Consider the following 14,988-nt stretch of genomic DNA (forward strand, 5'->3'; position numbering starts at 1 on the left):
TGTATGTGTTTAACAGGGGCCAAGATGTCTTCTTTTTTCCATAAAGATATCTAATTGATACCGAGTATTGAAAAGACATGCTTTTCCAAAGCACCATAGTGTCATCATTGTCGTAAATTAGATGACCGTACATGTGTGGACCTTGTTTCTGGACTCTCCTGTTCATTTGATCTATTTGTCTCCATCACTGTCTTATTTACTGTAACTTTATAATTAATATTAACATCTGCTAGTGTAAATCCTCCACGTTTGTTCATTTCATTCAAGACTGCCTTGGCAATTCTTGGCCCTTTGCATTTTTCTATAAATTTTAGGATCAGCTTACCAATATCCAAAGAAACTTGCTAGAATTTTGATTGAGATTGCATTAAATCCATAAATTAATTTAGGAAGAGTCACCGTCTTAAATATTGAATCTCCCAATCCTTGTACATTTTTAGGTCCTCTTTACTCACACTTAATAAAACGTGTTTTTAGATTTATTTAGATTTAGATTTAAAACTTGTTTTTAGATTTATTCCTTAGGGGGGTTTTTTGATGCAATAGGAAATGACATCTTGTTTTTTATTTCATTTTTCTTTTCTTTATTGGTGGTGTGTAAAAATACAATTGATTTTGTATACTGATCTTGTATCCCGAAACCTTGCTACATTCACTTATTAATTCTATAGTTTGTCTGTAGATTCTTTTGGATTTTCTACCTGTACAATCATGTAATTTTTGAATAGTGAACATTTTATTTCTTCCTTTCTGAGCCTAGTGAATTGTGTTTCTTTTCCTTGCCTGTTGCACTAGCTTGGATCTCCAGCACAATGTTAAATAAAAATGGTGATGCTGATACTCATGTCTTGTTCCTGACCTCACGGGGGAAGTGTTTCAATAGATTTTCTCTGTTCTTGAGGGGAATTCTTTCAATAGTGTATTTTGTAGATTCTCTTTATTAACTTAAGGACGCTTCTTTCTGTTCCTAGATTGCTAAGAGCTTTATCATGAATCGGTGTTGAGTGCACTTTGTTTTTAAATTATTTATCTCTTGTCTCTCATCCCTCACTAATCCGTGAAGGCTTTACTGCTGTAACACCAGCAACCAGAACAGTGCCTGTTGAGAAAATGAATTATGAACAAATGATTGAGCGAAAAATAAGATCACCTTGATTTCAGCTGTTTGTGTTTATATGGAACAAGGTCAGAGAGTAAAATTTGACCATATTTCGTTGTCAAAGGAAATCACTGTAAACATTAAGAATAACTAAAAAGTTTCTTTCCCAAACATAATAGAAATATAAGAAAATACTCCTGGCAACTCAATTTTTTGCCCAATACTGAATGCTAAAGAATGACCCTGGACAGTTTCTCTCCTTCCTTCTTGTTTCTGAAAGGTTTGTCCTTTTCCCTTACTTGGGCACTTCCCACAGCTCGCAGTAAGAATGTTCTCTCTCTGAGCCAGAGAAACAGGAGGAACCTAAGGCCAGTGCTTCAAGGGGTCTTGTTCCCTGTATATGATATGAAAACTTCCACAAAAGCATAGCCAGGGTTGTCTAAAGCCAGTAAAATCATTTTGCAGTGGGAACAGATGTAAAATTTAATGCTCTGAATCCTTCAAAAATTAGATATTGTAAAATTTAATTGAATTACATTGTCTTCCTTTCTAAATGAGTAATTCCTCTTTCTATTAAAAATTCTATCTATTTTATTCAATCTTGAAGAGAAAGAGAAGAACAGCACTGTCATAATAGTGAGATTGTATTTCAGGAGGGGGTTCGTCTTGTTTGAGTTATTTTAGTTTTTGAAGGATTCATGCCTTTTGTGAGAAATAAAGAGATGAAGGAAATGAAAATCATGGTTCCTTTTTAGTGAGCAGCACCATATTCCAGGTACTTAGCTAAAGCACTTTTCATGTACATTTTCACTGAATTCTAGGAGTTAAAGAATATGTTACCTTGTTTTCTAGATAAGAACACAGAAACTTAGAGGGGCCCAAGGTCATATAGCTAATTGACTGTCAAAAAATAGTCTGAACTTTGGGTCAGTTAGAACGCAAGTCTTTTGCATTAGAAAAATTGGATCTTTATTGTTTGATTGGCAGTCCTTGATTGGGGAAGCTGAATGGCAAAAGATTCCTTTCTCTTATCTTTAGGTTCTTTACGTTTGTACGTTTTCCCAAATCACTGAGAACCAGTAATATTGATAAAGTCTAACCATAGCATAGAATTAATTAACAATGTGAAGGCCAATGTTATATTGAATTAGTAAATGCTGGTCTTATTTCTAAACTCCACATTTGGTCAATGAATGATAGTTAAGACCCTTAAATTTGGAGTTGCTTAATCTGGGTTAGAATTCATGTTCTGTCCCGACATTGGAGACAAATTTGTCAGTGACTTGGGATAAATCACTTCTCCAAATATCAATTTCCTTATCTGTAAAGTGGAGTTAGCAGTGGCCTTACCTCATAGGCTTGTAGTGAGAATTAAACGAGATGATGCTTGAATAACGCAACACAATGCTTGACAAAAGGTAAAGTCTCAATCAATAATGTTTTTAATATAATACTAGAGTAGGAAATACTGCAGATAAAATACTGAAGAGACTTAAATATAATAAATAATAATTTGCCATAACTTTATAAGATTTCAGCGTAGCTTGGTAATAACTTAAGACATGACACTTTAAATTGAGAAATTTGACTTCTAGTTCTTCTCTCTTCCTCCAGTTCTGGCAAAGGTGTAAGTCGGGGGATAAAGGGGTGGCAAGAAGCCAGGACAATCCAACCATGAACAACTATGTTGCAACTGCTTTTTATCATAATCTTTAAAGTAATAAGCAATAGACACTTGTTCTCAATATAATTAATTCTGATATAAAACATCCCTGAAGCAGGATTAAAGAAAATCAGATAAGAAAGAGTTATAAAGAAAAAAGGAAAGGCATACAATTATGCCTACTATGAATTTATGTAAATCTGTCAGAGGGTGGACATCCTTTGGCAACTCCTACATGATTCAAATGTATTGGTATTTTAATAGCAGAGTTCACCACGATATTCAGGAAAGGACAACGAAGGCCTGAGCTAACTTTCCAAAGAACCCTGAGATCTGATGTGCTGTCCTGATAAATAAACTTTGGGTAAAGGCCAACTAGAAAAACAAATAAAGGAGAGATGAGAAGAAAGACGCAAGCAAAGATAGGAATTATAGGAGACAGGGAATAAAGATTAAAAGCAGGAGGAGGGGTGGCTTTCCATGAACTAGGAAATCTCAGCTCGCTTTACCAAGGGGGGTGGAAGGCAGGAATGAACTGATTATCAGGAAACCCCCAGAGACTTCTGCCTGTTTTCAGTATGAAAGTAAAACTGCAACGTGTAACTGACTGTAATCTTAGCTGATATGGAGTCCTGAGGACGTACAAAATGTTAAGCAAGAGGAGAGTATCTTGGATATAAGTAGAGATGTGGTATTTTTGTTTGTTTGTTTGTTTTTTCGAGGAAGATTAGCCTTGAGTTAATAGCTGCCGCCAATCGTCCTCTTTTTGCTGAGAAAGACTGGCCCTGAGCTAACATCTGTGCCCATCTTCCTCTACTTTATATGTGGGACACCTGCCACAGCATGGCTTGCCAAGCGGTGCCATGTCCATGTTCAGGATCTGAACTGGCAAACCCCAGGCTGCTGAAGCAGAATGTGCAAACTTAACCGCTGCTCTACTAGTCAACCCCCAGTAGAGATGTTTAATTGCAGGAAAACCAAACAACATCATCCTTATGTCAAACAAACAAACATGTATTTAAACATCACCGTAGCATGCAGCAAATGCATCTTTACCGGGGCCAACTTATTTATCACCTGAAAAGTAACAGGACCCAAGACCTTGCCATGATTGGGGTCATCAAAGATTCTAAACCCTGACTCCATCTTCCTGTTCCTTCTAGAACAATTCTTCTCCAGAAGGCTTCCCTGAGCTGTAAGATAATCCCTCAGAAACCCCAAGAATGCTCCATGTTGGTGACTCATGAATCAGGCCAATCAGTTAATATAACGGCTTGGTCAGTTCTTTCTAAATACAATGTCCCCTGTGCCACATAACACTCAGGTGAGACCTCCCCCTTTGCAGTATTATAGTGAAAAACATAAAAACCAAACTCAAGGAGATGTGGAAGAGACACAAGGAGAACAGGAATAGGGAGTATAGGAGGGACAGAAATGGGCATTTTAGATTACCCCCCGTGTGCCAGACTATGTAGACACTTCCTCCCAAAAGAATAAAAGAGGTAAGCTATCCATCCTTTGGCCGACATGAATACTAACATAAAGGGATTGTGTGACTTGACCACAATCACACAACTCAAGTGTGTTGGAATCCACAAATAAACTAAAACTTCTGACTCCCAAGACAATACTTGTACAACTATACTATAGTAACATGAGTGTATGATGAAGAGGAAAAAATAGGTGAAATCAAACAGATTCGATTTAAAGATGCCCTTTATACAGAGAGAAAAAACTCCCTTCCTATAAGCAGAGTATTTATGCGTATGACAGTGAAATCGAAGACTGTCCTTGTTGACGAATTGTGTTAGTCCACTCGCTCTGCATCACTCATGCTATTCCTCCGCATGAATTAGAACGACCATCCCGCCTCGCACTACACCTTTATCTTTGGTATATCTCTTTCACTGTCCAATAAACCATAGGATCTGATTCTTGTCCTGCCAGTGGGCTCTGCGTTCCTTCTCGTGGGAAATTAAGTGAAAGAACAGTGGTCACAAGCTCTGGGCTCAGTTGGCTGGGTCAGGACATCAGTCCGTCCTCCATCTTTAGCCCGTAGGGCCCTTTAAAAGCAGTCACATCCGAACTGCTATTGAAAATATGAGAGGGCAAATAGGATGTGAAAACAGACAACCCACCTCTGAATTACATACTTCCGTATTGTTTGAAATGAGAATGTATTATTTTTGTAATATTGTTTCTTTTTTAAATTTGTTATTATTATTAAGTTTTTAACTTGATTATTTCATACTTCTATGAAACTAACCAGAATAGTATAATGAACGGCCGTATATCCAGTCACCCAGCTTCGATAATCGTCGACTCCTTGCCAATTTTGTTTTGTCTATATTCCCATCCATTTCCCAACTCTGTCTTTTTGGAATCAAAACCCAGATGTAACATTTAAACAATAAATATTTCAATATATACTTCTAAAAGAGGAGGGCTCTTTTTTATTAATATAAACACAATACCAGTTATCACATCTAAAATATTTTACAGTAATTCCTTAATATCTAATCAATGTTCAAATGTCCCCATAAATGGCGTCCACGGCTTTTTGTTTTAGAGCTTGTTTCTTTGAACTAGGAGACCAGCAAACTCACATGTTGTGATAGTTGCTATGTCTTTTAAGTCTCCTTTAATCTACAGATTATCCCGATTTCTTCCCCTCGTCGTTGAAAAGTATTTGTTAAAAAAAAAGAAAGTTTTCCTCCTGAGTTTCCCCTAGCCGCGATTTTGCTGAGTTCATCGCTGAGGTCTGGTTGAATGTGTCCCTCTGTTCTCCACACGACGTCATGTGAAAACCCCACTCCTCTAGGAGTTTACTGGATTCACTGTTCTGGCTGAAATTGAAGTGTGGCTGCATAATGTGTGAGGATTAATATCGTCTTAAGATATACAGGACAGTCGTGAGGCACCTTATACTGCTCTCCTTTCATGCTGGAGTAAGGAAACTGTGCCAAAGGCGGTACAGGAGGGTCCTACTCCCCTCAAAGAAATTAAGAGAACTGTGGGGGCCGACCCGGTGGTGCAGTGGTTAAGTGCGCACATTCCGCTTCCGCAGCCCAGGCTTTGCCAGTTTGGATCCCCGGTGCGGACATGGCACCGCTTGGCAAGCCATGCTGTGGCAGGCATCCCACATATAACGTAGAGGAAGATGGGCATGGATGTTAGCTCAGGGCCAGTCTTCCTCAGCAAAAAGAGGAGGATTGGCAGCAGATGTTAGCTCAGGGCTAATCTTCCTCAAAAAGAGCAAAAAGAGAGGGAAAACTGTGGGATTTCCTACACTCAGCTAAACTGCAGGTTGGGGAAATGAGGAAATGAAAAAGCCCAAATATGAAAAATCAGAGGAACAACAAAAGGGCTGACTCAAGGAAATGGAAGTTTCTTGATGGAGAGTCTGCTTCCAAGAACTTGGGAGAAAGGACAAGCATGAGGAACATGCGGACCACCAAGGAGCCGCTGGGAACGTTTCACTGTGACTTTACCACTTCTCAGCTTCTTTCCATTACTTTCATCCTTTCTTCCCTTCAGTTTTCTCTAATTTTCCAAAATATTCTCTAAATTTCCCAAGTATTACTAATACTAAATATTACTAAGCATTAGCTTTTTCTCTGACTTAGGAGTAATCCAAATAAATTATGGAATTATTTTCTTGTGATGGTTCTGTCACAATGCATGTCGAAATTATCTGCTACTGGAGCCTGACACACATTTCCTTATGGATATTCTCTACATTGCCTACTTAGCCCCCCATTCTCTCCAAACTACAAATTATACAAAGCTAAAGGAGTTCCAGTGTCCTTGAGAATGGCTGTGTATTTCCATCTTGCAGTGATTTCATATCCGTGTCTCATGTTTAAAAATTTTTTAAAGAGTCGTTTTGTCACAATCTCTGGTTGTTCCCCAATAACAGACTTTCCTTTGCTACATTTCATGTTCAAAGTCTTGTATGTATCTAAGTGTAAATGGTGCCTTCTAAATACGTGATAGGACTACAGAATTAGATAGATAGATGACAATCAGTGTAACTAATGATGATCTTTTTTCCTCCCCCCACCCTCAAAGGAACTGAAGAGGAAGATGAAGGTGATGACCATCTTTTGGGGTCTGTCGATGAGTTCTGGTGGTTCCCTCATATGTGGAGCCACATGCAGCCCCACCTCTTCCACAATGAGTCATCTTTGGTGGAACAGATGATTCTCAACAAAAAATTTGCCTTAGTAAGTAACACACTTTGAACATTATATTGAACTAGTGTATACTGACTATAGAAATGACCAGCATTTTATATTGAGAAGCTCTTAGAGGTTTTTGGCATATTGGGACTCTTTCAGCAGGCTTTTGTATGAGAACTTGGTATTCCAGCAGTTCAGTGTGTGACTTCTGAGTTTGTACCGAGAGCTTATCACTATGTTTAATGCTTTGAGGTGTCTAATTTAAGAGGAACTATGCAATACGTTTATAAGACTCAGTTATAGGACATTAAGGTCAGAGCACAAAAAACATCGCTCCTGTCCAGAAGGAGCTTCCTGCTGCCCTGGGAAGGCAAAATCTACAGGTACAACAATTCTCCAACAAAATTAAATATTCCTTGATCTAGTGCCAAACTGTACAGATTTAAACCCAGAGTTCAGAGAAATAAGCGTCTTTGGGCATGGCCAGGGAAATGGTCTTGTAGAAATAAGATTTTAGTTACACTCTGAAATAAGAATCAGATTTAGGTATCAGGAAGAATTGGAGTGAAATGAGGCTGAGGGAAAAGGCCAGGTAGAGGATACCATAACATGGGCAGAAGGTAATGAAGACTCAAGCCAGGGAGGCAATAGAAATGGGAAGAAAACCATTTCAAAGACATTGCAAACATCTGTGTTACAAGGATGGAACATTTGACTAAAGGAAAATGCTCTGTTTTATACTGAAAGGTTTCTGATGGGACAGGGATATTTATGGTAAAAGTTCTAAGTACAGCAGGCAGGAAAATGTGCTTGTGATCAGCAGAGATGGTATGTAGTGATTAACAAGCCAATGGGGCGTGTGTTGGGTGAGAGATAGTGTTTTCTCTTTGTTTCCACAAATTATTCCAATGGACACACACGCATGTGGAGGAAGTCCAGACAGGCTGTTGTTTGTTTATTTACCCAGCATATCCCTCCCTGGGCAGGGAGTACCTTGGGAGCAGGAACTATGTTCTGTCCATCACAGTATCGCAGTTCCTAACTCATGAAGGTACTCAAGAAGTATTCATAGTATAAATCATCAAGGCAGTAGAACTTACCTCTCAAAAAGTAATTGAAATGTAATATATCTTTATTTACTATAGCATTTTTTTTGCAAACCTCAAGGTTATTACAATGTTCGTAGATTATTTATGTTGTTAATAAATCCCAAACCATCAAATCATGTTTCTAGGCAAATCCTGCAAATGGTAGACTTAGCCCAGTGTACAAAATAAATTACAATACTTTTCTCAACATTATAGTGTCTAAACCCTGAAGATGTACTATTTCCTCACATACTTGCCCTTAACATATTTTTACTCTAAAATGGCATAAAGAGATTATGGCTGTAAGTCTGTGAAAACAAGAGCAAGCGTTACTTCCCTTGACTGGCCACCCAGCCATGTAACTATTAGCTTTCTGGCTAATTAGAACTTAAGGAAGTACTGACGCCCACTTATCGTGGAATGGCATTCTATATAAACTGCTAAAGCCAAGATGTTTGGGTAGTTGATCCACACAGTACCTTATTCAAACTTATACAAGAAAAGGTTAGAATTTATGTAATGCATTGTTTTTTTTTTTCTTGAGAAGATAGAAGACCAAATACTTTATGGATAGCATCAGGAGCCCAAACTCGTCTTTCAACTTCAATCTGCTCCCCAAAATAGATACACAGCTTCACGTGCACCTTTGCCATGCCTTGATATTTTGTCAAGAAAGCAAGAATAGTGCCCCCCATACTGAAATGGTAAAGGTGTTTTGACAGTATTTGCAAACTCCTGTGAGAAAGCCCCCTTTATTTTACCTCAAAATATAAACAGGAAGAGTAAATAGCATGTTAAAGTGGTAAACATTGCCACAATTTGTAATAGAAAGCATTAAAAATCCTCTCAATGCAGGAAACGTTAATTCTGTCATCTTCAGAAGTCTAAGCCTGCTGATATTAGCAACATTAATCAGCAAGAGAGGATGTGGAGGAGGAAATTACTTTGTAGTTTCTTCTTAAATGTGTGGAGAAAGAAAGACAGGAATTTGTGAAAGAAGAAAATACAGAGAGTAAAAGAAAGTGCCAGTAAAAGATAAAAAACTGAGAAGTGAGGAGGGAGGTTTTGTGTTTGTTGTTGTTGTTGTTGTTTTGGTGGCCTTCAAGAAAATATAGTTTATCAAGGCAGATTTGATGAAAGACATGACATTCACTGTTACATTTCCCTGAACATAGAATAGTATCTAGAATAATGGTATTCCATTATTATTTGGATGAATGAATCAGTGCATGCCAATATTATGCTGATACTTAAAACAAGCATAAATACTTAAAGGTATATTATAGTAAGAACAGACTGCACATAGTTATAAAGATCTTTTTAGAATTCTCAACTAAGAAGCATCATGAATTGAAAGAATAATTCAAAATTGAAATTTGGTCATTCTTAACCTCCTAACTCAAGTGCTAAGCAGGGGACATTTCTTAAAAATGTCATTCCTAACTACAGGTTGACAACCCAAATTATGGTTCTGGAGGCGGTAGAGAACAGTCATAAGGATCTTCAGAATTAACACCAAATGTGTTCTTTAATGTTTAATCAAGTATGGGACCAGCTGACTTTTTTGTCAAGAAAGAACAGACAGAAAAGACTGAATCCAGGACCAGTCCTTCCCCAGCCATAACAACATGAAAGAGAATATATGTAAACCATTTGGGAACAGTGATGAGCACATACACAGTCAATAGATGGCAGCTGTTGTTTTTATTATCATTATATTCAGTATCATAAAACTGCCATCTTCAGTTTTATCTAGCTCCTGAGGTGTTTAGAGTAGCAGGTAAAAGGGACAAAAATCTTCAAATTTAAAAGCCCAGTTGGTTAATGTGAATTCTACACATTTTTAAATATGTGTTAACTCTTTTACTTTTCATTAAGGCATTAGGGTTATAAAGCTGCTTCATTGCTAAATTTAAAGATGTAATGAGAAAAGATCAAGGGTTTTCATTTTTTATATATTCCGTATTATTTCCTTTAATTCTTACAATACCCCTGAATTGTAGGTATATTTATTATTACACTATACGGAAGAAAACTGAAAATCTGAGAAACAGAGTGACACACTCATGATTATAAAGCTCACTAGTGGTAGAGTTAAGACCAGAAATCCAGTCTTCTAAAATTGCATAAATTGTGACCCCCCCCCCCCACCCCCACCAGGCTTCCGCATTAGCCTCTCAGCCCAGTTCACGGGCGTAGGTCAAAATTTCTCTTCTGCCTGGTAATCCAAAGGAATGTCTGGCAACCCTGATAAGGTAAGGGAAATTGAAAACTAGTGCTGGAGCTCAGAGGGCAACTTGTCCCTGAGGTTCCCAAAGGTTCCCTAAGATAGGAAGTTTCTAAAATGCTAGGAAAGGAGACAAACAACTGAATCTGAGGAACTAAATGCAGTCATGTGCCACTTCACGATGGGGACACCTTCTGAAAAATGAGTCATTAGGTGATTTCATCATTGTGTGAACATCAGAGTGTACTCACACAACCCTAGATGGTATAGCCTGCTACACATCTAGGCTATACGGTACTGATCTTAGGGGACCACTGTCGCATATGTGGTCCATCGTTGACTGATTATGTGGCGCATGACTATACCATTTATCACGTATAGATATAGAGGCTACTTTAATTCAGTGGAAACTATTCTGGAGGAAATTCTGCCTCAACTATCAACTTACTAGATGGAACAAGCAAAAGCTTAACCTGTGCTAATATTGCATTTGTAAATTGGGTTACATCCTGCTTTTCTCCACTAGCTTAGAGGCTCTGAATTTAAAAATGATCAGGAGTGTTTCCCAACAAAGGAACTGAGAGAACATACAAAGAAGCAATGAGCTGCCTTGGGAGCAACTGGGTGTTCAAACAGAACTGGAGGTCATGGATAAAATTCAGTATTCGAATGAGCAAGTGACTTAGAGGACATTTAAAGTACTTTTCCAACTAAAAGAATCTGGGACTGTGAGGTAAAACTCTTTGTCGGGGCCTTCTCTGTCACCAGCTACAGCCAAACACCTGCTGTTTTCATTGCGTTTTAGCAAACACATCTGATCTATTATCCTTTTGAAGAGTGTGGACACTGCTGCCCCACAAGGGAATTTGATGCCCATTTTAATTTAGCTTTGAAAGCTCCGTCTAATAGCTTATTATGGAAGGTCAAGCAAATCCTTTGAGCAAACTTGCATTTGATGATTACAGCCATCAGGAAACGCAGCTTTAGAGGTTGATTAGAAAATATTTTTAGTAATCAAATATGGGCTAATTCAGGTATTAAAATGAATTTTCAACAGGGGATTTCTTTTTGAAAGGTATCTTTTCTGAGGCAAGGACTAATTGTAAGAATTATTGACCTCCAACACAGTTTGAGAGATCTATTGTACAGCTTTAAAAATTGGACAGAATTCCATTAGAAAAATAGCATTGCATTTAAACCTCAAAAATCATCAGTATATATATACTCAACTGAAGAATTGGATCTAAATTTTGGCTAATTATGGTAGTCTGATTTTTAACAATCAAATAATTAGTAGAAATTTTTATCATAATACTCACTGTCAGTATCAGTGATACTTAACACTGTTATAGAGAATAGTATTAAAATTAGTAGTAGTGGAATAACATTCCTAATCCTGAAAACATAGATTCTTGCCAAGGAGTGCACTGTTTAATTGCATTATCATTATTCTTTCAAATAATGTCCTTTTCCCTGCTCTTTTCCAAGTTCAGCAGAACATGCTAATTTACATTAGCTGAAATGTCTATTGTCAACTATGCAACTTTTTAGACTAGTGAGCACATTAACTTTTCTAATATGGATATAAAGATTATAGTATCAAAATGTCATTTAAAATATATTGAAAGACTTGCTTGTTTAAGGAATATAGGATAATCTTTTAATTAGTTTGCTTGCCAGCTAGAGAATGAATGATTTCTATCATTTTTACTTCAGTGAACCGTTTTATAAAAAAGCACATTAGATTTTCATTTTACTGATGTTGAAAACAAAGTTTAATTCTAGTGGTCCTAATAGAAATAGAGTTCAAACCTCGGGATGCAAAAAGTCCTCTTGGAGCTGGTAGACCACTTCCAGAGTAATCCAAGCAGCCAGTTTGAGGAAGAGACTAGCCATTATTCTGAGCAGGATGACCAATGTGGTGAGGTCTGTCATTTACTTCATCAAAAGAATGGCTGAAGGAATTTGGAAAGAGCAAGAGATAGAAGAGAAAACCAAGGGATACGTTATCAGGGCTAATACTCAACTTAAAAGTACTGGTATGGCCACCTTAGTTATTACAGTATTGAAATGAGTCAATACTACTACCCTTAGCCCCACTACCACCTCAGACCCTCCCCAGGCTGTCCCCCACCTCCCACCTACTCAGCAGCTAACCGGGCCTGGCTCAGACCCCCAGCATCCAGCTCCGCCTCTACAGCTGGCAGCAGTTCGGATTGATGAGTGGCCGGCGTGCTGGCTGGTAAATATTTTGATATCATCCCTGCATATAATCAATCTTATGATTGAGAAGGAACTTGAATCAGTGTAGTCAGAAAGTAAGTCATAGAAGAGGGAGTACAATCCTATACATTCAAGTAGAGTTTTTCTTCTAATCTAGACAAGTGTGTACACAGAATGGTGATTGACACCTCCATGTTTGTTCGATGAAAATGCAAATAAATATTTCTCGCAGATGTTAAGATTTTATCATTACTGTTTTAAAATGTAGTTTTTATTATTATTTGGGTATGGTGAGGCCAACAGCTCGGGAGACCACTGCCACTGAAAGACAGTTTGTTACTCACAGGCCAAGAGAAAGGGACACACCACACCATGCACGGGCCCACAGGGAAGCACTAGAGTCGGACAAGAGACAGAACATGGGGGAAACGTGGGCAAGAGCCTTTGATGTGGTTTGTGCGGCAAAGGTGAGACAAGGCGGAGTGAACAGGTTTAGGATTGGCTGGTTGGAACAATCTCGGTGGCACTGAGGAATGGGGGCTGTTTCTAGTTGTCTGGTCCCGGCCCTGAGGTGATTAGGGCAGGGAGAGAGAGGCACCCGGCTTCTGAGAGCCTATAAGGGAGCTGGTTGAGGGTAGGCCCTCTGCACTGGCTGATTTGCATTTGAACAGCATGCTCTTAGGTGGGTGTTTGCTATCTGCAGGAACTGGCCAGCCCTGGGAGGGGCAGTCTCGCCAGGGTCGGCAAAGCCCCAGATGTCACAGCATCAGAAAACAGAACCTAAAAAAGTATGATTAACACAGTTACACATGCCTCTCTCCAGGTGATGGATCTCGAAGCTTTCTACAGGTTTTCAGATCCCCTCATCATCCCAGTTGCCGTATTTGTACAATTTCTAACTTGTCGTTCTTCTCCCCAGTATATGTTGGCCCAATCTGAACATTATGGTCCACTGAGGCAATCTTATTAGAATGGAAAACAGTAAAATATTTTTTCCCTCATGTACACTTTACTTCTATTTATATAGCCAAAGATCACATTTTTTAAACCATCATATCACACTTCAAACATCATATCATATCATGTCTGCTGGACCTACCGTCCATGAGCTATTTATTAAGCCCTCGGATATTTGTTTTTGTCCAATTGACTTTATTAAATGTTAGCCTTGAGATTCCACTTGTCCCTTTCACATTTCATATTTGTTATATGTTCAGTGTTTCAGTATATCAACATTCTGTTAAAGAGTGATTCTATTTAACATGCTGTATATCTTTCCCAGCTTTGTCATCCATATATTTTATAAGTATATTGTATGACTTTTGCTTTATGATTTGGTTTATCATGTCTTTTCATCTAATTTTATGTTTATGACATCTTAAGTATTTTGAAAAATTGTTCTCTTTGATAGAGAAAGCAGAAGCAGAAGACAGATTGGGTATTTCTGCTTTTTTCTCTATTATCAAAGTATTTCGCCCACCCTCCAAACTGTGAACATGAGATAATATTCCTTGTTTATCTTTTACCAAAGTCATTTTCAATTAACAATTTATGGAAAATGCACTCATTCTGAGATTTAGCCTCCTTGACAATGTTTTTATGCCTTTTTTGTTTGTTTTGTTAGTTGGATTTTGTTCTTGGTTTTGTGACTATGCACTTCCTTTCATTTCTCGTACATCTTTTAACCCCTGGTGTAGATGACAGCCCCATAAGTCGTCAGTCTCTCTAGATGATAACTAACATTATTGACCTTCACTGTGTGGCTGGAACTCTATTTGATTCTCATCATAACCCTTCTGACATCATCTCCATTTTATGGATGACAGCTGATATTTGGAGGGTTTAGTAAATGCCCCAAACCACACAGCTAAGCCACAGATGTGGCACTGAATTCAGAGCTTTCTGACTCTGAACCACTATGTTAAACAGGTGTTTTCTTCCTTGTTTCAAATAATCATAATTCTTTAGAAAGAATGACATTTTTTGAATACCCTGTCCTTCTTTAGCAATACTCCTTTGGTGTATTCCCAGCCAGTGGAATGGTGTATTTCTTTTTGCAGGAGAATGTTTTTAAATCGACTTTCCTAAATTGAAGTGTCTTTATCTAATTATTTTCGGAATTACATATCTTAAGTACTTTGAGCTCCAAGATGACATTGTCATCTCCTCCCCAGAGTTCTCTCACTTCCACGTAGACTGTAGAATCACAGAGCATGAGAGCAGGAGTGTTAAGGATGGAGAGAAGCTGGGAGAGTTTGGAGGTAAATAGACAAATTGCACTGCTATTGACGTAACCAAGGAACAGGAAAGGGAAGGCCGCTCTAACTAAACCAAGGGAAGCGAGATTGCGAAGGAGAGAAATGTGAAAACTATTTCTGAGGTAGAATCAACAGGACTTTTTGTTGGAAGGATGATGAGGAAGCAAAAGGTAATAACAGGTCAAAAATAACATCAAGGTTTGGGTCTCCCAATTTTCTATCTGTGTATATTTATTGAAAGCCATGCAA

General features: G+C 38.1%; 1 protein-coding gene across 1 annotated transcript in view; it reads left to right on the forward strand.

The window, feature by feature from the left end:
• Nucleotides 1-14,988, forward strand: part of LOC124237350 (bifunctional heparan sulfate N-deacetylase/N-sulfotransferase 3) — a 160,525-nt gene that overhangs the window by 53,481 nt on the left and 92,056 nt on the right. The window contains exon 4 of the mRNA XM_046656897.1: nucleotides 6,834-6,988. Coding sequence (XP_046512853.1) covers nucleotides 6,834-6,988 — 155 coding nt within the window. The remainder of the gene's footprint in view (nucleotides 1-6,833; nucleotides 6,989-14,988) is intronic.

The sequence above is a fragment of the Equus quagga genome, chromosome 3 (genome assembly GCF_021613505.1).
Source record: "Equus quagga isolate Etosha38 chromosome 3, UCLA_HA_Equagga_1.0, whole genome shotgun sequence".
Taxonomy (NCBI): Eukaryota; Metazoa; Chordata; class Mammalia; order Perissodactyla; family Equidae; genus Equus; species Equus quagga.